The 23,607-nt window shown below is 36.9% G+C and overlaps 1 protein-coding gene across 2 annotated transcripts in view; it reads left to right on the top strand.

Moving 5' to 3' along the window:
* The window catches only part of LOC105465595 (spermatogenesis associated 16), a 264,722-nt gene that overhangs the window by 144,839 nt on the left and 96,276 nt on the right, over positions 1-23,607 (top strand). For both annotated transcript variants that reach the window (XM_071091250.1, XM_071091251.1), the window contains one exon: positions 23,307-23,391. In XM_071091250.1, the coding sequence (XP_070947351.1) occupies positions 23,307-23,391 (85 nt within the window). The remainder of the gene's footprint in view (positions 1-23,306; positions 23,392-23,607) is intronic.

The following is a 23,607-nucleotide window of genomic DNA, read 5'->3' as shown; positions in this document are numbered from 1 at the left end:
AGGTCTACGCAGAGGAAAGCCTTAAAAACTGTGGCACTGTAGCATACTAGGGGCTAGTAATTTTCTACCTTGTCAAGAATGAGGAGATCATTGCTAGTCAGACTGCTGATGATCCAGCTCCAATGTCAGACTGCTGATGATCCAGCTCCAATTCCTTTCAAAAGTGTGTATCTTAAGACAACTTCTGATATCAGCTCTCTATATCTATATCTTCTGATATCTAGCTAGGACTATAGGCGCCTGCCACCGCGACCGGCTAATTTTTTGTATTTTTAGTAGAGACGGGGTTTCACCGTGGTCTCGATCTCCTGACCTTGTGATCCGCCCACCTCGGCCTCCCAAAGTGCTGGGATTACAGGCGTGAGCCACCGCGCCCAGCCTCAAAAACTAGTGCTTTGAGAAGATTAATAAAATTGATGTTTCTAGCCAGGCTAGTGCTTTGAAAAGATTAATAAAACTGATGTTTCTAGCCAGGGTAGGAAAAACAAAGATTCTTATTACTAATATCAGAAAAGAAATAGGGAGCCAGTCCCGGTGGCTCACACCTGTAATCCCAGTACTTTTCGAGGCCTAGGCGGGCAGATCAACTGAGGTCGGGAGTTCAAGACCAGCCTGGTCAACATGGTGAAACCCCATCTCTACTAAAAATACAAAAAGTAGCCAGGCATGGTGGTGGACGTCTGTAATCCCAGCTACTCAGGAGGCTGAGGCAGGAGAATCACTTGAACCAGGGAGGTAGAGGTCACAGTGAACCAAGATGGTGCCACTGCACTCTAGCCTTGATGACAGAGTGAGACTCTGTCTCAGAAAGAAAAAAAAAGAAAGAAAGAAATGAAATAGGGGCTATCACTACAGGTCACATGGACATTAAAAGTATAATCAAGTAACATTATTAACTTATCTATGCCCACAAATTTGATAACTGAAATGAAATGAATCTACTCCTTGAAAGACACAATCTGCCAAAATTCACACAAGAAATAGACAATCTGAATAGGCCTATATGTACTAAAGAAACGAAATAAATAATTAATTAATAACTTTCCTAAACAGAAAGCCAAAGTGGGTTCACTGGTTAATTCTAACAAACACATAAGGAAGAAATTATACAAATTTTCCACAATTTCTTTCAGAAGATAGAAGTGGAAGAAATACTTCCAAACTCATTCTATGAGGCTGTCATCATCCTAACACCAAAACCAGACAAAGACATTACAAGAAAAAAAAAATACTGCAGACCAGTACTTCTCATGAACAAAAATCCTTCCTAAAATATTAGCATATTGAATCCAATAATACGTAAAAAGAATCATACTCCTTTATCAGGTGGAATTTATTCCAGGTATGCAAACATAATTCAACATTTGAAAATAAATTGATGTAATCCATCATATCAACAGGCTAAAGAAGAAAAGTTGCATAATCATATCAACAGATTCAGAGAAAGCATTTGACAAAACCCAACAAATGTTCGTGACACAAATTCTCAGCAAACTAAGAATAGGAAGGAACTTCCCAAACTTATTTTTTTTTAAAAAAAAGTCTACAGAATACCTACAGCTAACATTGCACTTAATGGTGAGAAACTTGAAACTTTCTCACTAAGCTCTGGAGCAAAATAAGACTATTACCTCTCACTGTTGCTTTTCAATATGTCACTGGAAGTCTTAGCTAATACAATAAGACAAGAAATGGAAATAAAATGCATAAATATTTGTAAGAAAGAAATGAAATTGTCTTTGTCCGCAGATGACATGATTATCCATGAAGAAAATCTAAAATAATCAGCAAGGAAACTCCTGAAACTCACAAATGATTGTACCATGATTGCAGGATACACCAATGATACAGAAAAGCAATCATTTTCCTGTAACCAGCAATAACCAAGAGGAATTTGAAGTTAAAATCATTACATTAATGCTATCATGTACATTAGTGCCAAAACAAATAAAATACTTGGATGTAAATCTAACAAAAGTATGTATAAGATCTATATGAGAAAAACTACAAAACTCTGTGGAAAGAAATCAAAGAACTGAATAAATGAGTGGTACTCCATGTTCATGAATAGGAAGACTCAAAACTGTCAGGATGTCAGTTATTCCAAACTTGATCCATAGATTCAACATAATCCCAATCGAAATTTCAGTGTTATTTCATTTATATAAACAAATTGACCCTAAAATGTATATACAGAGGTAGAAGACCCAGAATAGTCAACTCAGTATTGAAGGGGAAGAACAAAGTCAGAGAACCGACATTATCTTACTTCAAGAATTACTATAAAGCTACAGTAATCAAGATAATTTGGTATTGATGAAAGAACAAATAGATTAATACAACAGAATAGAAACTCCAGATATAGATCCACATAAATATAGTCAACTGATCCTTAATCCAGAAGAGCCAAAGCAATATAATGGAGCAAAGATAGTCATCTCAACAAATGGGGCTGAAACCACTGGACATGCAGATGTAAAAATAACGAATCCAGACACAGATCTACATCCTTTACAAAAAATTATCTCAAAATGGATCATAGATCTAAATGCAAAATTAAAAATTATAAAGCTCCTGGAAGATAACATAGGACAAAATCTTGGGTATAATAATGACTTTTTAGATACAACACTGAAGGCACAATCCATGAAAGAAATAATTGATAAGCTGGAATTCATTAAAATTAAAATTTTCTGCTCTGCAAAATACACTGTCAAGAGAACAAAAAAAGAAGACAGACCAGGAGAAAATGTTAGCAAGAGGCATATATGATAAAGAACTGTTATCCAAAATATACAAAGAACTCTTAAAACTCAACAGTAAAAAAAAAAAAAAAAAAAAAAAAAAAAAAAAAAAAAAAAAAAAATCTAATTTTAAGAAAGCCAAAGACCTTAACAGACACCTCACCAAAGAAGATATACAGATAGCAAGTACTCATAGGAAAAGATGCTGACATCATGTCATCAGGGAAATGCAAATTAAAACAATAATGAGATACCAACCACTACACACCTATTAAAATGGCCAAAATCCAAAACACTGACTACACCAGACGCTTCATTGCTGGTGGAAATGCAAAATGGTACAGCCACTGTGGAAGGCAGTTTGACAGTTTCTTATAAAATTAAGGCATACTCTTACCATAGAATCTAACAATTGTTCTCCATGATATTTACACAAAGGAGATGAAAACTATGTCCACCTGAAAACCTGTATACTAATATTTATAGCAGCTTTGTTCATAATTGCAGACACATAAGTGCAACCAAGATGTTCTTCAGTAGGTGAATAGATGAACATTTTGGAACATCTAGACAATAGAATACTGTTTGGCACTAGAAATGAGCTCTCAGGCCATGAAAAAAAAAAAATTAACTTATCTGCCTATTACCAAGTGAGAAAAGCCAGTCTGAAAGGATACCTATTGTACAATTTTAACTATATGACATTCTGGAAAAGGCAAAATATGTAAAAAGATCACTGGTTGCCAGGGCTTAGGAGGGAGGGAGGGATGAGTAGGTAAAGATGGAGATTTTTAAGGAGTAAAAGTATAACAATGAAGGATATATATCATTGTACATTTGTCAAAGCCCATAGAATGTACAGCACTAAGAGTGAACTATAATATAAATTACAGACTTTGGGGGTGATGTAAATATAAGTCATCAATTGTAACAAATATACCACTCTAGTGAGGGATGTTGACAGTGGCGGAGGTTGTGCTGGGTTGGGGAAGAGATCAGGGAGTATCTGGGAACTCTGTACTTTCCACTCAATTTTGCTTTGAACCTAAAGTGTCTCTGAAAATATAAAGTTTATTAATTTGAAGTAAATTTTTTTAAAAAGTTTTTAAAACATCCACTAGTAGATGCTAAAATCAATGAGCAAAAGTTTGAAAACGTATTTGCATAGTCTCAAAATATGTCCTCCAATTACTTATCAATCACAAAAAAATAGCTGTTAACTTTATGGTGAAGAAACCCAGCAGATACCACCTTGGGCAACTGGCCATATTTGCCATTTGATAATAAGTGATTAAGTAATCAAAGTTAATAATACCACTAATAAGACATCACCATCACATACTCACTGACAGTATGCAACGAAGACACAACATCACTTTTATGGTGGTCTCGCCTAAAACGTATAGTTTATCATGAAAAAAAACAAACAAAACTAATTTGAAAGACATTCTACATAATAACCAGTTAGTACTCATTAAAAGTGTTAAGGCTATGAAAGGTAGGGAAAAATGAGGAAATGTCAAAGATTGGAGAGACTAAGGTTATACAACTAAATTGGATACTGGAAAAGAAAAAGGACATTAATGGAAAACCTGGTGAGATTTGAAAAAGTCCATAGTTTAATATTAATGTACCCATATTAATTTCCTGGTTTTGTTAATTGTATAGTACTATGATTATGTAAGTTGTTAAAGTTAGATGAAGCTGGAGACGCTGGGTGAAAGGGTATACATTAACTATACTGTTTTGTAACTTTTCTATGTATTTAAAATTCTTTCAAAGTAAAAAAAAAAAAAAGTTGTTGTTTAAAATAGCTTATTTGTTATGTTTGTTTTCAGTCCATTATGTTGAAGAGTATCAGCTCTACTGGGTAGGGTTTCTCTGATTATCTCATCCACCATATTCTCAAATTTGAAAGCCAAGACTTAACATTTCAAGACATTTTTATCAGCTTTCTCTCCTAGCCTATTTTGGGATATCCTTCTTTGCCTGCTTTAATTTAAGAACATGTTCTTTTTCTATACATTATATCTCCTACAGATTCCAACTTAATTTTAGCTTCTGAAGCTTATCCTGCTATTCTTTTATACTCTCTTTCTTTAATTACCTGAATCATAAAATCCAGTTCTGTTAGAACTGAAGCTAGAAGATCAGGATTAGCAATCCAGTTTTAATGTTTACAATTGTATTTGCCCCAAGAAGACATTTAGCCTTTGTGGAAAGTAAATAATAATAATAGTATTACCTAGTCTCACCTTTCTAAAAGTTGTTATAGGAATCAACTCTCTCTTTTCCTCTGGATCCTCCTACATCACACTCTTCAGATTTTTTCCCCATCCCCCTGACTTTTCTTTCCCAATCTCTTACTACTCAACTCACTGCCTAGAAACAGTATTTCCAAAGGTTCTATCCCCTTTACTTTTTTAAAGAATTTTACATTTTCTTTTCCTTGGCCATTAAGTATCCCCTTCTGACTTTAAGTAATCAATATACTAATGATTCCCATATTTATGTCTACATTCTCAGATCTTTCCCCTCAAGCTCCACCTTTATATATTCCAGCACCATCTGAATATTCAAGCACCCCCATTTGGCTGTATTACAGGCATCTCAAGCAAAGCATGTTCTAAACTTAACTTTTTACTGCTCTCAAAAACTTAACTCTCAAGTTTTCTAATTGCCTAACATAGGAGATTAATTAATTAGTTAAAATGCCCACAGAATGCAATGCAATCATTTTAATTAATGCTACAAATGAATATTTACTAATGTGGAATATATTAGCACCATATTGTTAATTTAGGAAAGCAAGTTAACTATATATGTAGTATGCTTTTTATTTGCAGTACAAATTTGAACGCATCTCTTTCCAGACTAATTACCTTAAATGGCTCTCCATAATTTACAAAATAATTCCTGGCCAGAAAAAAATTAAAAATTATCTTGTAATTAAGATTCTGTTTGTCACTCTGGCCTCCTTTCCCATCGCGCACACGTGCACACACGCACTCTCTCACACACACACACAGATTTCAGTACTGAAATATTCCCCAAGCACGGCATGTTATTTTGTGCTTCCACACATTTGCCTATGCCATCTTCTATGCTCAAAATAGCTTTTTCCTCTTTAGTCACCTCTGAAACCCTTCTCAGGACCTATCTGCCCTAGTTTCTCTGACTCTGCTTTCTCCCAGTAGAATTAACTCCTCGTTTTTTGTACTATCTATCGCTATGCCTTGTCTATACAGCTACTGGTGCATATTCCATGAATGCCAATTGAACTTAAAATAGCATGGGTTTCTTGAGAATGTAGAACTGACTTATTCACCAAGAGTTTCTTCGACCAAAGGGGGCTCCTTACCAGTAGTCACATACTCTTGGTATCTAAATCTTGAATCTAATTCTAAAGTAGGTAAGATTTCCTTAGAACAGGTGTCTGTGTATTAAAATACAGAATAAAAGGGGAGTTCCTTATTCCAGACCTTTAAAAAAGTCAACAAAAGTATTTATTGGGAATTATGTGACCTAGACCTTGTAATGAAAAGTTTATGGCTTTTGCTCTATGTCTTACATAACTTGAATTTCCCTAAGCCTTATTAACGTGTGAACACAAATTAAATCACAAGAACTGCAACAAGTCAATATTCTAGCTTATATCCCCACCAGAATAATACAAGACTTCAGTCCCCCCAGCTGTCTTCTGGGATTACTGGTGGCCAGCTAACATGCATTCCAGACAAGAATAGAGCAGAACAGCATGGTACAAAGAGGTTAGCATATTAAGCGGGGGAGGGGGAAAGAGAAGAAAAGCAAAGAGGTAATGTCAGAAATATCCTTAAAAGTTTTTTGTATCATCTGCTACTATGTGCATGGTTTTGTGTATACAACCTATACACAAATATGCTCACATAAACATTTAATATTTATTGTAATTATCAGTATTACATGCCACAGGAAGATTATAATCAGAAGCTGTCACTCAAGGATTTCTCTGCTTGGAATACTTCAGCAAAGTAATGAAGATACTATCCTGTTGGCTCTTGCTGTTCATCATCATCATTCTGTCTTTCACAGATGACTTTACCTGTCTAACAAACTCTTCCTTAGCCCTGAATTAATTGCTACTTTTTATCCTGGATGGCTCAGAGGACCACCCACTTGCCTGGAAGGTGTTTGATGTATTTGCCATTGATCAGGGAAACCCTTACATCTATCTCATATTTTAAAAATAGGTTTCAAATTTGCAATGATTATTGATGATTGGACTGATTCCATTCGTTGCCTGTGGGCTTAACCTTATTGAATAGAATGGCAAGCCGGCACTTGCCACAACTTAAATTTTCATTTTATCTCTTTTTTTTCACTAATATGTTAAAATCCAACTAAGCTTGGATTTTAAACCTGCATAATGTAACCTTGCTGTTCATTCTGTTTTGGGATCAATCTTCAGCCTCTGGATCCCTTGCCAAGGAACTGGGGAAAAGCCCCAACCACTGAATTCTCTCTCTGCTAGTATAGTGTGGATACTCTTGTAGGGATTCCAAAACATTCTTTTTCTGGGTTTATTGTGTTTTAGGTGTAATTGCTCAAAAGATTGTCTTTGAATTGCCTCTATCAAGAGATTTCTGTAAAAGATTTTGCTTTCCTCAAATAAATTCTGTAAAATTTTGGCCATGGCTGTAAATTCCTAAATCTTCACTTATTCCCAGAGCACAGCATTGTCTCTCAGGGATGCAAGCTCCAACCCTTTGATGGGAGGAGTCCTTTCCTAAATCAGGAAGAGTGAAAATGGATCCCATTTGGGCAGGGTCTTGAGTCTTCTGATGTCCACCTTTGATCACACCCAGGGCAGTAGTAGCTGCTCAGAAGTACCTTAACAGGGTCACCATTAATTCCCTTCTATCCAGGATCAAGTTGATTATATAAACTCAGTAAGAAGCAGAGTCATCATGCCTGCATCATGAATATTTTTTTCTTGTATTTAACACTTTCCCCCGCCCTCAATCCTCCCCACCAAGCCAACACACACACCCTAGAGTCCCCTACCTTCCTTCAAGGGATATGCTTTTTCTCTTTCAAGTCCTCATAAAATTTGAAATTTTGTTAAGAAGCTCTTGCTGCACTGTCTACTCCTCTGTGAACTGGTATGGTTTCTTTCTTCACTCCCAAGAAAAACTGTTTATTGCTTTCCTTAAAAGCAACTCACATGAAAAAATACTTCCCAGCTGTTATTGCTTTCCAAAATTATTTATTTATATTTTAATTTATAAATATGCTGCCATTACTTAATGCCTCTGGGTACATTTGCAAAATTAAAAACACAATTTTTAAGAAGACAAATATCATGCAAGCTGTGGTTTTTAAAATAGAAGGAAAAAGAGCATCATCTGCCTGCATTACCCCCCTTCAAGCAAATACTCAAAATAAACAAATGAGTATTGTACTGTGCCACAAAAGGAATGCAGAATTTTCCTAACGCCCGTACCATGAACTAGTTCAAGGGTGCAAAAGCTTCTAAGGAGAGAAAAGGGGAGACTACCTTGTAAATTCAACAACTATGGTAAAATAATTCAGTTTCTCAGTTCTCCCATATATTCTGTCTCTAAAGCTCAAGTAATATAAATACTATAAACACATATAGTGAGCACGTGATAAATAAAAAACTGTTTGCTTTCAACACACATAGCATTCCACTTCCCAACTCCATAACTTTGCCTATGCTGTTCACCATATCTAGATCCCTGTTGCTTTTTTTCTTCAGCTCTGTTTGTGTCCCCTTTTTACCTAAGGAACAGTGTATAGAAACTTGCCTTTCTGTTATCAGTGTTCTTGTGTGTGTTGCATAATCTGTGAGGTAGTGAAATGCATCTAAGTGTTTATTAGCCCAGTTTCTGGTTTAAATGTATAAGTTAAAAGCTAGAAAATATGAGTTTGGAAAGCACAATTTCAGCATAAAAATCAAGGTTGCTATGGATTGCATCAGATAAATTCTATAAGAAAGCCATCCAGCAGTTCAGCTGACTGAAGATAAATACATGTTATCTCTAAGAAAATATATACCTCATAGGAAGAAAAAAAAGTGTGCACGTACATGCATTTTTTTCTGTAGGCTCTTAGGGGAAAAGTTCAATATAATTTAATAAGAATTTATTGCAGCCTGTTATATAATCAGCTCTTGTTAGGAAGAAGGACTAGGAAAAGGAGAAAATGAGATTTCTGCCCTTGAAGAGCTTACAATCCTAGTAGAGAAAGGATATATCGTTCTCTTTGTAGAGTACTAAACAGGTATATTTAACCATGGAGCCTGGCTGTACAATGTGCAAACACACTCTGAAACATCTCCCCTGAGAGAATAATAGGCGTTCACATAATTTATCATTGAAATCATGACATCTAAACCCCTTTCAGTGAAAGGGGCCTTATTACCCTAGGACAAGGATGGACTAGGACTATCTTGGGAAAACCTAGGTGTATGGTCATCCCGAGCATGGGATCAAAAGTGTGGGCATCACAGTCATGACCAGATAATGGAGATTTGTTTTCCTCTGTCCTTTATTTTCTTCTGCCCTTCTTCCACTGCTGCGCACTGATTTTTCCTTTAAATCTCTTAGTTCATACATTTTTATTGCTACTCAAGCATGGTTTGACCAAGATTTTTGGACTAGATTATTTCATTGGTCTCTAAAACTTGACTGCCACCCTGGTCCAAACCAAAAAGGGGAATGAGATCACCTAGACCTGCTTCTTCATGAGAGACATGAGCAACGCATTTTCTCTTAGAAGCGGACTAGTTAAGACCATCACACTTTATTCACAATTGCCAAGAGCATAACACTTTATTCCAGGTACTCAGACATGAATTCTGTGATCAACACCTTTTCATATCCTTCGTGTCTCATGTGGCCCATCATCAGCCACAGTGCCCTTCATGAAGCAAGAGGTCAATAGCTTTTGGTTGAATGAATGAAGTGATACCTATGGCTAGAGACAGGAGACTATAGCTTATGAATACTGACCATCACTGTCCTCCCCTGCCTCAGAGAAATATTTCCAAACGAGCAAGTAAATGTACTAGTTTATGTATTATAGTTTGTTTCCCCAGTGCGAATTTTTTTCTGGAGGAATATATCTCAAAACGTTTAATGTAATCAGTGAAAATGTTGGTTTAATATATAGAATCCCATTTTTACTTCAACAGCACATCTGTGCCTCCCTTCATTTAACAAAATCACTTAGCAAATGTTTATTCACTTACTATGTCCCAATCACCATTCTAGATACTTGCTGATATAGATGGCAAGGAGCAAAACTTCAAAAATCCCTGCCCCTGTAGAGCTTATAATTATTCATTCATTTAATAATCACATGGCATATGCCTGCACTGTTCAAGCATTTGGTGAATTCATAGTAAGTGAGACATGATCCCTGACCTCCGGCAAATTGCTTTCTACTGAAGATGGCTTTAAAGAATACCAATAGCTAATTTAAAAGAGAGAGTTAGAGGGCTCTAAGCGATGACATAAGCAAAGTGTTATGACAGAGTAGAAAACAAGAATATTCAAGGGTTAAATGTAATAAAGGTTAAAGAAGGCTGCACCAAAGAAATGGCATTCTCATTGTGGACTCACAAACCTACACTACCTGTGTTAGTTGTAAGCTTGTGTAAATTTTGCAAGCTCAAGAAAAAATTTTAATGACGAGATAATACCCTTTCGAAGTAATCTCAGTAAGCCTATTTGGGTATAAACTTTTCAACAAGTCAATGTGTATTTTATTTTCCAAACTATCAGTGTTAAGACTTGGGCAGAATATTAACTGGGAAGTTACCACTTACTGAGTACTTCCCAAGTATCAGGCACTGCTAATATGCATTACATTTAACAGGGCATTTACTCCACCTGACAACTCTATGAGGTTGGCAACTATTATTATCCACATTGTACTATGATGAAACTGAGGCTCAGATAGGTTAAGTAACTTGACCAAAGTTACACAGCCAGGAAATGACAGGATTAAGATTCAAACAAAAGCTGTCTAGCTCCCAAGTCAGAGTGTTCAACCTGTATGCCGTATTGTCTTTCTGTTATTCTGATGAAAAATAATTTATTCAAAATTATTAAGAAGAAATAATACCTTCACCTTCCAATGAAACACAAATGTGCAATACCACTTAATATCTCAACCTAAAGAAGTAACTGTCATTTTATGGCAGTTTAAGTCACTGAGGGAAAGATTTGTGAGCCAGAATATTTTTTGATGCCTCTGAAATTACCTACTTATCTCTAGATGTACTGTGTACTTGAAAAAATTAGATACAGAGTTGATACACTTGGATGGATATTTGAGAGAGGGAAAGATTGAATCCTATAATACTGTCCTGAGGGACCAGGCCTAGGTGGGTTTCACAGTGGAAGATTTTAGTACAAGCAGAGCACATTGGAAAGAAAGAAGATCCCAGAGCAGAGACATGGACTATTCAAAGGGGTCTAGAAAAGTGCTGAAAGCAAGTTTAAGCACATCATAATTCTGCCTGAGGTCTGCTCTGAATATATATAATTCATAAAAATTAGCACATGTTTATATGTTATCTTACAGCTGTCCTCTATCTTGGCAGAGTGCACACCTGTAATCCCAGCACTTTGGGAAGCTGAGCCGGGTGGATCACCTGGGGTCAGGAGTTCGAGACCAGCCTGGCCAACACGCAGAAAACCCCTCACCACTAAAAATACAAAAAATTAGCTAGGCGTGGTGGTGGGTGCCTGTAATCTCAGCTACTCAGGAGGTTGAGGCAGGAGAATCACTTGAACCAGGGAGGTGGAGGTTGCAGTGAGCCAAGACCACGCCATTGCATCTAGGTGACAAAAGTGAAACGCCATCTCAAAAAAGACAAAAAAAAAGTGTTATAAAGTAAAAGTCAACTTCAAAATATTAAGCATCCATTCCATCAACCTTTAATGTGCCTCCTCTTCAGAATCTCCATGAACATCTCTGAGTGGATCTGAGCCCCTCCCCATCTCTTGGAAAGTGAGTGAGGGTATTTGGGTGGCCAAAGTAACTGGTAAGCACGATTGGCATGTTGAGGGGGCGCCTAGAAACACAGCTTCCTGCAATGCACAGGCCAGCCCACACAATACACAGTGTAGCTACCTAAAGTTTACAAGAGTGACTGCAGTTGAGAAACACCGAAAAGGAAACCTGATTCTACTCAGTTTAAAAATTCAGACGTTTTAAGTCACTTTACCCTTTTATTTAGTTTTATTTCATTGGCAAAACATTGCATAACTGATAAACGTGTATCATTTCAGTAAACTGGTTTAAACCGATATTTGTAGGCTGCCTTGACAACCTTACAACAGTGTATAAGATACTTTGGTTCTATTAGAAAATGGACTCCAAGTTTCAAAGAATCAGTTTACCATATCAGGGCCTGCCTATGCTGGCTAATCACTGTTTTCCTCACTCTCTCCTTCTTTGCCTACAGGTCTCAGGCTCTTGAGAAATAGGCAGCAGAGTTTATGACTGTGGTTGAGTTGCACTATTTGCTAAATAATCAGGATATTTTATCAGGCTGTATAATCTCTGTATCTTCGGAGGGATTTTTTTCCTACCCAAGCAGAGATCAGGAGATGGAGTGCAAGCCACACCCCTCGACTTGCTACAAGCCTTAAGATTGTGCTTTGATTTCTTTACTTCTAGAGAGTAACAAGACAGTTAGTTCTGGCTACTTTCTCTGTAAGCTGTTTCTCTGCTGTGAATGGGTTTATTTTCTGCTCTAAGTCCTCTTATTTCCAACTGCTTTACATTTTATATTGGCTCCAGAAACTACTGCTGTGAATAACTGAAAGCAAAGTTAAATTCAGGATTGCCTATTTTTGTACAGCCAGGCTCTCCTCTAGCTTTTGTCCCCTTTCAGCATGACCTAATATGACATTTTTCAGTTTTTGCTAATTGTTCCCTTTCCTTTGATCCCACAAAACATTAAATAAAATTTCAGGATCATGTTCAAGATGGGAGAACCCTACATTCCAGATTTCCATTCATACCGGAAGGTGAGGGTTCCCTCTGCTGGTAGGGAAATGTTCCAAGAATGGATGCTTGACTCTCCATCATGGGAGGGTGATCCGGGATATGGTGGGGCAGGAGACAGGTCACTGGTAGGAAAAATTCCCTGTGGGGATGCTCCAGGAGGAGCTCTTGAAAAATGAGTGCTAAGGAAGCGTCTCTAAGGCTTACCAGGTACCATCAACACTCCAGAGAATCAGAGCAACAGATTATTTAATTTGACTGCTGGCCTGTGATTACCAGTGAGTCTCCATCGAAGAGTTACACAGTTGGCTTCAGGCCGAGCCCATTAGCGTTTTATCATTTATGGTTTCCTTGAGCATCAGATATTAGTTCATTCATCTGGAAAAGGAAAGAAGTCAGTTTTAGGTTTTCCTTTCCTCACAAGATTAATAGGACTATTAATAGGAACAATAACTTCTTCAATGCCTCTTCCTCTATGAAAGCCCACCCTAGTCTGAGACTAAATCACACAGGACCTGGAATGTACCACATTTAAGCTCAAAAATGCCTTCTCCTTACATTCCTTGTTAGTTGACTTTGTCCTTAAGAATGGTGTCATTATCTCCATTTCCTATGTTCTTATAGTCACTGCCCTAGTTTAGACTTGTCTGCTGTCCCCCAGAATTCCTGTAATCACCTCCCACCTCCAGTCTTCTCACTCAAATACATCCTCTAAAGCGTTATCAAGGTTCTCTCTCTCAACCACAGAATCGCTTTCTATTTAATACCATACAACAGTTCCCCATTACCCACGAGATGAAATCCAGCCTTCTTTATGCCTTTCCTCTGCCTTCCCTCCCCTGCTCAAAATGCAGCAAGATGGTACTTTTGGAGTTTCCTGCTCTTCCTCCTGCTTCTAACCTCTGCACCTGTGTTCAAGTTGTATGCTAAGCCCAGAATGCCCTTCTCGGGCTTAGGCTCTCTTTGCTTGGCTAACTCCTGTTCATCATTTTAAGCTGACCCAGGTCCCCCTCCCTGAATACCACCAACCCTCTCAGCTGCTTTAGTACATATATTGATTTATCCACTTTACTCACTGTGATATAATTATATTTCCTTCCTCATTAGACCTTAATGATAGGAATGGCTGATCCATCTTAGTATCCTCATCTTTGTGGAACAGGGAAACTCATTAAATATGCAAATACAAATCCAGTACTCATATGTATTTAGATGCCTTCCTATATCCATATGGCCCTATCAGGACCCAACAACAAACAATAGTAATACTACTATTACTATTTGTAACAGCAGCCAATCAATATTTACCGAGAGCTTAGCAATGTACATGGTAAGACAATCTTCTTCATTCCAGAGAGCAAATGGGGTCTAGATATTAAGGACACCACTTATAAACTCATACCTAAAAAGCAAAATACAGATAACCCTGGATTGTTCCCAATATAGCTAGAGAGTGTCACTGTCCCTATTAAACACAAGCCTGGCAGGTCGTGGCCAGGTAAGACCTCCTTCCCATTATTAAATCCAGACTAGCAATGGCTGAGATTTTTAAACTAGAAGTTCCCATGTTGCCTCCCTCCAAAAACTCAATTGTCCCTTGCATCTATAGAATGAAGTTTAAATTCATCTGCCTGAAATCCGAGGTTTATCATAATCTGTCCCCAACATAATTTTCTAGCTTTGTCCCCTCTCTATTCCTCTACACAAATCCTCTGCTTCTCCTAAGATTCTGCATTAATACCTCTACTTTCAATTCCCTAGCATGTGAAGTGTCCCTGCTCCCCAACCAAATAAAAAAAAAAATGCTACCTTTTCTTCATTACCGTTTAAAAAGAATGCTAGCCATTCTTCAGGTCTCAGCACTGAAAATTCCATTACAGTAAAAAGTAATCGTTTTCCTCTTTAAAATTCTATAGCACTTATGATCTGTACTTCTTAGTTAACATAATGTACTTAACATTTGCATGGTTCTTTGTGGATATAAAATGCCTGATATTTTGGCATGTCAAATATGCTAAATATGGACGTCATATTGATAGCCCAATTGGAAGCTCATAGAGATCAGCATCGTGTCTTCATACTTTTTGCATGTTGCCATGACTCCAAATCTTGCCTATTATAATAAAACAAGAAACATTTGCTGATTTTGGGCTCCACACAGAAAAGAAATCAAAAATAAATCTTCATAAAAATATCTGAAATGAGTTCTATTTATCCATTCCTCTTCAATCAGGCATATATTTTCTGTAGATGTAATAACACCTCTCTTGACACAGCCAGAAAAGAAAAAAAATTGACCATGTTATATTAATAAGTCAGAACTAAGGATAGGACATGTCTGCTAGTGAGACAAGCATGAGTGGGGGATAAGGGAGGAGGACCAGGCGTCACCAGGCGATAGCATTACACACAGTTTAATCAGCCACAGTGAACATAGCTTTTAGAGAGTACACCAACAGTCAATAGCTTGACATAAAATTAGCATCAGGCACCCCATATATCTAGTTGAATCCTGACTCTTGAATCCTGACTCTGCCATCTACTTTTTAGAAAATTAACTTCCTTAAACCTCAGCTTCTTCAAGTTATAGCTTGGTTTTAGGAATTAAATGAGATGTAAAAGCATTTGCTATGTACATGGTAAGCTCTCAGTAAATATCGGCTGCTGTTACAAATAGTAGTAGTAGTACTGTTGTTGTTTGTTGTTACCAGTTGAGAATCTAGGAACAGGCAATATTTGAAACTTCAGACTAGCAGGCAGGCAGTAAACCTCAAGGAAAATTCCCATCAATGACCTGTTAGTCATGCAGGAGCATGGCTAGAACTCCAATAATCATCAGAATCTAGAATTATAATCAAGGCAGGAACCTATAAACTCGATTTGGGCTGCAATAGGTAAAGACTCAGTCTCAGGAAAAATTTCCAGATATTGGAGTCAGGCAATTAGGCATAGAAGAAGGCTTGTTACAAAAGTCCAGAGACCGAAAAACTTCTTCAATGACCACCAACTACAGAAACACCTGAACCCAGAGCATTCCCGAAGCTGAGTGTCCCTGTGAATTATTGTCAAATGACTAGGGGCAGGCAGTAAGGGGGAAGGAAGATGGATAACTGAGGGAAAGCCCAAACACAGCACATATGAATTACTGATCACTTAAATAGACAAAGTGTTTATTTAAAATTTACTGAGCAACAACTATTACCAGGTGTTGTAGGAGGCGCTGTAATGGTAGGCTCCGGTAGCTTACAGTCTAGATCAGCACTGTCAGATAGAACTTCCAGAGATGATGAAGATATTCTGTGTCATTCAGGATGATATCCACCAGCCACATAGGGCTACTGAGCACCTGAAATGTGCTTGTGTACCCAAGAAACTAAATTTAAAATTTTAATTTTAATTCATTTAAATATAAATAACCACAGATGGCTAGTTGTTCCCATATTGGACAGCACAGGACTAGAGAAAGGAGGCAATAAGCAAGTAAACAGAGGTAATGACAAAATGTGAAGCTTATTTAGAAAAAGCACAAAGTTCTGGTTTAGGAATAGCAGGGCGGGGCCAAGGGGTGGGGTTGGGGGCTTGACCGGAGGGTTATGGAAAATGTGTTGAAGAGGAAACAGCCTGTTAAGAATTGGAGGCTACCGTAGGAGCTTGGGTTTTGAGGTAATTTTCCTTTACATTTTTTGAAAGAACATTGTGACTGGCTGCTGTGTGGAAAATATATGAGCCTACATAAAAATGTTTCGTGGGTGTGTGTGTGTGAGTGTGTGTGTGTGTGTTGGCTTGAATGAATTTACTAGTTTAGCTCTTCTCCCCATAAGAATATCATCTTTAACATTAGTGTGTACTTATATTCAAAAGAAAAACATACTCTGCATCAATATTAATTCATCTAAAATGAACAATGTACATATATATGTTCTTGAGCTTTTTTAAGTACAGGAGAAAGGAAACAACCTCCTAAACATATTGATAATACAAAAGAATTCTGTAGTTCGATCTCATACACACACCTTTAAGAAGTACCTATACAATTACGTAAATGAAATAGATGCATATAAAGATAACAGATTATCCTTAGACTTGTGAGAGTTCAATTTCCAATTGTAGAAGGCAGAAAAGGAGAAACTTAAATAAATTGGAAATGCAACCACAAAACTGACTCAAGGCAAAAAAAAAAAAAAAAAAAAAGACACTTTTGAGAAAATGGGAGCGACTGGGGTTAATTAATTAACATAGGGAAAAGAAGATTAATAAATTATTGTGAGGATATTTAGAACTTCTATTCAGAGAATATGGCATAGTTGAGTTGCATTAACACTGGAGAAAGAACTAAAGCCAGCAGACTAAAACTGCAGAAGATGCTATTTATGGCTGTGAAACTCTGGAATCAGTGAGGAAAGCAGAGCAATGTCCTTCTGTGGAGGTCTTTAAAACAGAATAGATTCTCATCAGTCTCATTTGAAAGGTTTAAGTGTGATCCTGCCTAAAGGCAAGGTGATGAACGGAATGACTTTTCAAGGTCTCAGCCAGTCAGCCCAGTGAGACCACACAGCTGATTGTGTGCTGTGATTTTTTTTGTTTACTCATATCTTATTGTTTTACACCACCATGTGGCCACACTGAGTAGAAATGTTATAAATTTTGAATCTGAACATAGGCCTTGAGACATGTCAATAGTATTTTCTTATACTCTTAGAATTGCACAGTCTGTTTAGAAATATTCAATCTGTAAAAGCACCTAACATAAATGTGCTTGTACTCATAATCCTTTTGTGGTATTCATTACAAATAAGCAAATAAAACTGGTACCTATTTGATTAATAATAATATGTCACATTATTTTATTGTGTATTTGCCATTCTATAGAAACAAAATTTGATTCACAATAAGCTGAGTTCATAAAATAAAAACCTTTTATTTTATATGCGTATATATTTAAAAACCAGATTCTGGCCCTTTTATACTTAACAGATGTATTAAGTAAATAAAATGTGAACATTTCCTTGTGGGAAAGCAATAACTGCTGACATATGACTGAAGGCATCATGTAAAAAATAATTTTAGATACGACATATTGGGCCAATGTGTTTCCCAATACCTTTCCTCTTCAATTTATGCCATAAATACATCAGCATCAATTAGCATTCATTAAACTCTCATATGAGCTAAATTTTGCATTGGACAAATTAGACTGACAAAGCCCATTCTGTCGCTCCACTACCATGCCACTTTCACTACAAAAGCATTCTCTTCAATATGGACTGTGAGATAGCTCTAAGGCCAGACTGCTTCTGCTAGAATGCTAGTAAGCCATGTAATTCTGTTCGTCTCAGGCTCTTTGTAAGATAGAATTCAATTTTTTGAATTTGTATAAATAAATAAGATAATGCATAGTTGTTAATTCAACAAATATTTATTGCGTGACTACCATGACAGGCACTTTTCTAGGCACAGGGGATACAGCAGTGAATAAAACAGACAAAAATCTCTGCCCTTGGGGACCTTACATTCCAGTAAAGAGTCAGATAGCAAATATTTTTGGCTTTGTGAGAGATAGGATTTCTTTTGCAACTGCTCAACTCTGCCATTGTTGCACAAAAGCAGTCATAGACAATGTGTAAGCAGTGCACAAATGAATGAGCATTGCTGTGTTCCATTAACACGTAATTTATAAACACAGGTAGCAGACCAGATGGGACCCACAGACCATAATCTGCTGACCCTGCAGTAAGGGAAGACAGCAATAAACACCACCAAAACTAATACAAACGAAATAAACTTTATGTTGAATGGTGATAAGTAGCATGGAAAAAGCACAACAAGTGAGGGTATGAATAGTGTTGGAATCTGGTCAGGGTAGTTCTCACTGAGAAAATGACACCTACAAAGACCGAAGGAGGTGAGCAAGAGAGTCACAAGAATGTATAGGGAAAGAGCATTTCAGGAGAAGGACTGTCATGTGCAAAATCCCAGAAGCAACAGTATGGCCATTCTTTGTGAGGGACAGTGGGATGGACCCTGTCTGGAGCAGAGTGAGCTAAGAAGAAGGTAGTTGAAAATGAGGTCAGAGAAGCAACGTGTGTCCAGATGATACAGGACTCAAACGCCATTATAAAGAGGTTAGTTTTTTACTCCGAGAGAGACAGGAAGCTTTGCAGTTTTAAGCACAGGAGTGACCTGCTCTAGTACCCTAATTTTAATGGGATCAGTCTGACTATTGTGTTGAGAATAAACTGATGGAGAAGCATGGAGCCGTTGCAGTAATCCAGGTGAGAGATTATGGACCAGATGATAATGCTGGAGATGGTGAGAAGTGGCAAGATTCTCATGTAGGTTAAAGAGAGCCTGACCAGGATTTTATCTTGCAATGGATAGGGAATATGACAGAGAGGAGTCGATGGTGATGCCAAGGTTTTTTGTCTGAGAAATTAGATAGATGGAGACTACTAGAGGTTGGGGAGATGAAGTAAGGAAGATCTGTGTCTCCAGTGTGATTAAGTTAAATTTCATACCTTTTAGGTGTCTAAGTAGAGATGTCTAAAAGACAGTTTCTACAAGATTCTGCAGATCCATGAAGAGGTTTAGCCTCAGGATATACATATAAGACTTGTCAATGTATAGATGCTATTTAAAACCATGAAACTGATGAATTCACCAAGAAAGACAGAGAAAAGGTCCAGGCATTGCATCCTGAGACACTCCAAAGTTAGGAATCTAGGAAGATGAGAAGATAACTGCAAGGAAGGCTGAAAAGAGCAACCAGAAAGATAGGAGGAAAATCCAAAATAATGGCACAGTGGAAGCCAAGTGGGAGAGTGTACACTGGATGAGGGCATGAGCTATTGTATGACTTGCACCTGAGAATGCATAGAAAATGAAGATTGAAAATTAAACCATTACATTGGGCAGTACAGAGACTATTAGTGGTACGGACAAGAGCAGTTTCAGTGACGTGGTGGGAATGAGCTCTGCTGGAGTGAGTCACAGAGACAACGGGAAGAGAAAAATTACAAGTAGAGAAAGCACACAGCTTTTTCAAGAGTGCGAGGTTTTCCAGTTTGCTTTTTAATAGTGAAGGGAAGAATTCAGGTGATAATTGGAATGGAGCACACGGAGCAAGAGAAGCTTTTGGGGTGTTTTGTTTTGTTTTAAAAGGAAGAAACAACAGCATTTGTGTATGCTGGCAGAAAAGCTCCAGGAGAAAATGAGAAATGAAAAGAGAGAGAAGAAACTAGAAGAGTGAGAGACTTGGTGGAGCAGTTTCCATGAGTAGACGCAATTGGATGAGATCTAGTGCAGAAGTAGATGGGTTAGGTTTACACTCTGCTCCATAAAGTGCTTAACATGGTGCTTATCACTTCGTAAAGCCTCAAAATTAGCAGATGTTAAGCCACCGACTGTCAGTTAAAAAGATTTGCCTTACATGATCTTATAGCTCCAGTGCAGGTACAGCATTCAGTACATTAATGAAAATAAGATGAATAGAATCATGACAATGAAATGAAAATAGTTGGAAGCTAGCACCTAGATATTGTTCTAATGGTAGAGGGATACCTGAAGGAGAATAGAAAGAATGATGGGTTACTGTTTACATTTGATTCATGGGATGAGTCTGCTGGAACCAGGATCTCACATGGTACTTGACTCCTTAAGGATGCTCAGTGGGTTGATCAATTAATTATCTTGCCTTTTATAAATTCAGCATGATGAAAAACCCATGGCTCTTGCCTCACAAATGTTGCATGACACAATGTTATTTCCATGCACTTTTAATATCATTTCACCAATTTTCACCGATTCATGAGGGCTGAGCAGTAGGGCAGAGCTACAATAGAGAACCAGACAAAGGAAGGTGGGTGGTAAAAGCACAGCTGCCATTTCCACGGGGAAGAAAAAGGGGCTTGGAGCAACTACAATCTAAATTGTGTTCCAAACATGAACACAGCTCTATGAATACATGCCAGGTATTGAAAGAAATACATTATACTTATGAAATATATCTCAGCTAATATGGAGCTTTAGGAAATCATTTTTTGTTATTTAACTTTAGTATCCTTTTGCTCTTATAAAACATATGCTTCACTGAGGTATGGCAGGTAAGGAATTTCAATGCATCTTAATTCTTCATGGTTTCAATATAAATTTGGAGTTGTGTTCCTTTAAAAAAAGACTTGAGCCCCCAGGTGAAAAAGCACACTTAAGAATGTAGCAAACAATGTGACAATATATAATTATAGAAAAAGCAACTTTTGCAAAACATTAATAAAAATGCTAAAAATTCTAATTTTACAACAGTGAACACAAAACCAAATCACCAAAAGCATTAAAAAATCAAGAAAGCCTTGGAAACCCACTGGGGTGATCTACCTCCTTCTCTTTCACAATTGTCCTAACCCAAAAATGACAATAACTAACATTATAAAAATTCTTATCAATTTATCTTTTACTTGACTCCAGCCACTGTGTCTATGATCCAGAATTATCTTTTACATTTTTTGTGTGTTTCAAATTGTGAAGTTTAGTTACTGGACTCTGCTCGGTAATATTAGTGCATGTTATATTGTCCCTTGAAGAGAAAATAGCAGATTGAAATATCTAAGGGGACCTGTGGCTGGAATGTGTGCATGCTGGCATCGGATATTGATTGACAGTTATATAAATGCCCACCATGGCTTGATCAACCTACTAATTTTCTTATGTTAGAGTTAAACTACCCCAATTTGTTTTTTGTAAATAAAATCTTATTGGAACACAGTCACACTAATTGGTTTATGTATTGTCTATAGCTGCTTCTGCAAAGCAAAGTTGAGTAGTTGTGAAACTACATGGCCCACAAAACTTAAAATAGTTACTATCGACCCTTTACAGGAAAAGTTTGCCCACCCTTGATTTAACTAATGGCGGATACTTCTTAAGCAATGTTTGTTGAACCATATTTGTAAATCCAAATGCTAATGGTAGAAGGAATCATATTGCAGACCAAATTGTCACCTAAGTGTACCCTACTTCTATAAATATAGGGCGTGTTGTCCTTGAAAGTAAAATTTCTATATTTTCCACTGATTTCTTAAATTCAGAATTTATTAAATGAAATTCTATTAAATAACAGGCACCTCCATGTCAAGTAAACTTTCTTTTTAGGTTGTTAAGAAAGGAAAATGTTTCCATGTGCTTCTATCACAATGTAAACATTTGAAATACACTTTTGTTCCTCCACAGTCCATGATTTTTATACCTTGTTTCTGTCCCATTCATATTCACACAACATCAAAACCTCCTACCTCTCTTTACCTTATCATTAAGAGCTTTGGAAAATATAAAAGGATTCTTAAAATATTAGCTATTCTTAAATTATTGTCATTTATTTTGAAATGTCAGTGGGCAGCTTCTTTCCAATACTACGTGTGTTATATATATATAGAGAGAGAGAGCGAGAGAGAGAGAGAGACAGAGAGAGAGAGAGAGCTAAATAATCCTCCAGTTGGTGGTATTTGTTTCCACCGTTGATTTTTAGAGTCCTGATTTTTCTCTGTCCTGAAGAAGAATCTAAACATTTAAATTATTTAAAAAGAGTAAGTTTATAGCTGCTATGCCTTAGACAACTTATATTTAGAAAAGGAAAATTTCTAATTCAATTTACAATGATGTCAAGAAACTACACATATCTGCAGGCAAAGATAACAAAAACATTCAGGGGTACACAGTCACAGCTCTACTTAAATAAATAAACTTTTGGTACTAGTGATTAGGTACACAGGATTCTTACATGTTTAATTGGCTAACGTGACAATTTGGAATTACTTGTAGTCACATTTAATTGGATCTGGAATCTCTGGAGAAAGAAATAGAGAGACCTAGCAGAGAAATAGTCATAAAAGTAAGCTGTTTATCCAAAGGGTACTAAGTAATGAATTAATATCCATTGCACAATAGTTTTTAATATCCCCTCAACTTAATAAGACTAATGCAGCAAGTGTACACACTAGGCATTAAAATCAATTCAATTACACACAAATTTGTGGGGAGAGGATTCTTCCTTGAATTGGAGATTTTTTTTATTTTCCATTTTCAGGAGACTAATAAGAAGTGAATAATATTTAACTCAGATAAAGTCTGAGATATGCTTAAATACCAATCTAATAGTTAGCTATATGTGCTATGCTAGGTTTGAAGACCTAAAAGTTCCTAAAATCTGTGTCACTCTGTAAGTGCTTTGAAGCTTAATATAGCCCAACCAAAACAAAACATTATCTCATAATCTTTAAATATTCTTATACTGTACAAATTTAAAACCACCTAGAAGACAAATAGCTTATTGCTTCTCTTTTATAGTTTTGGTTTATCTACCCCCCAAAAAAAACCCTACTTTCAACATTCTAAAATGTGCTTTGTGTTTTGCTTAATATTAGTCTAGACAAATTTATACATTAAAAATTATCTTCCTCCATATTTGTATATAGTGCCTGTTATGGTTTTCCTTCTGTCCTATACATTTGTGTTTTTTTTTTTTTTTAAATCTGTCCTTGTTCTTAGGAGTGCCATGATTGCTGACTACATGTTCTGGCTTGGTGGAGGAAGGGAACAGAGCATAAGCAAGCTCATCAAACTGTATTGGCAGGTAAAAATTGATGTCCCAACTAGGGAGGAGAAACCCATCTCATTTTTAGAGCTAAAATGAAAGATTGGTACTTAAAAGACTGCAGGGAAAGGTAGCTCTGGGCATATCAATCAGAAGGAAGCTACTGAATAATAATGTATTTATAATGAAGTAGATTTTCTAAGAGTAATTCTAGGGGCAAAATTCAAGGTTGTTAACCCATGGCCCATACTTCAG

Source organism: Macaca nemestrina, chromosome 2 (genome assembly GCF_043159975.1).
Source record: "Macaca nemestrina isolate mMacNem1 chromosome 2, mMacNem.hap1, whole genome shotgun sequence".
Classification (NCBI taxonomy): domain Eukaryota; kingdom Metazoa; phylum Chordata; class Mammalia; order Primates; family Cercopithecidae; genus Macaca; species Macaca nemestrina.
The sequence above is the reverse complement of the archived record's forward strand: the minus strand, read 5'-3'. Positions and strand labels throughout refer to the sequence as shown.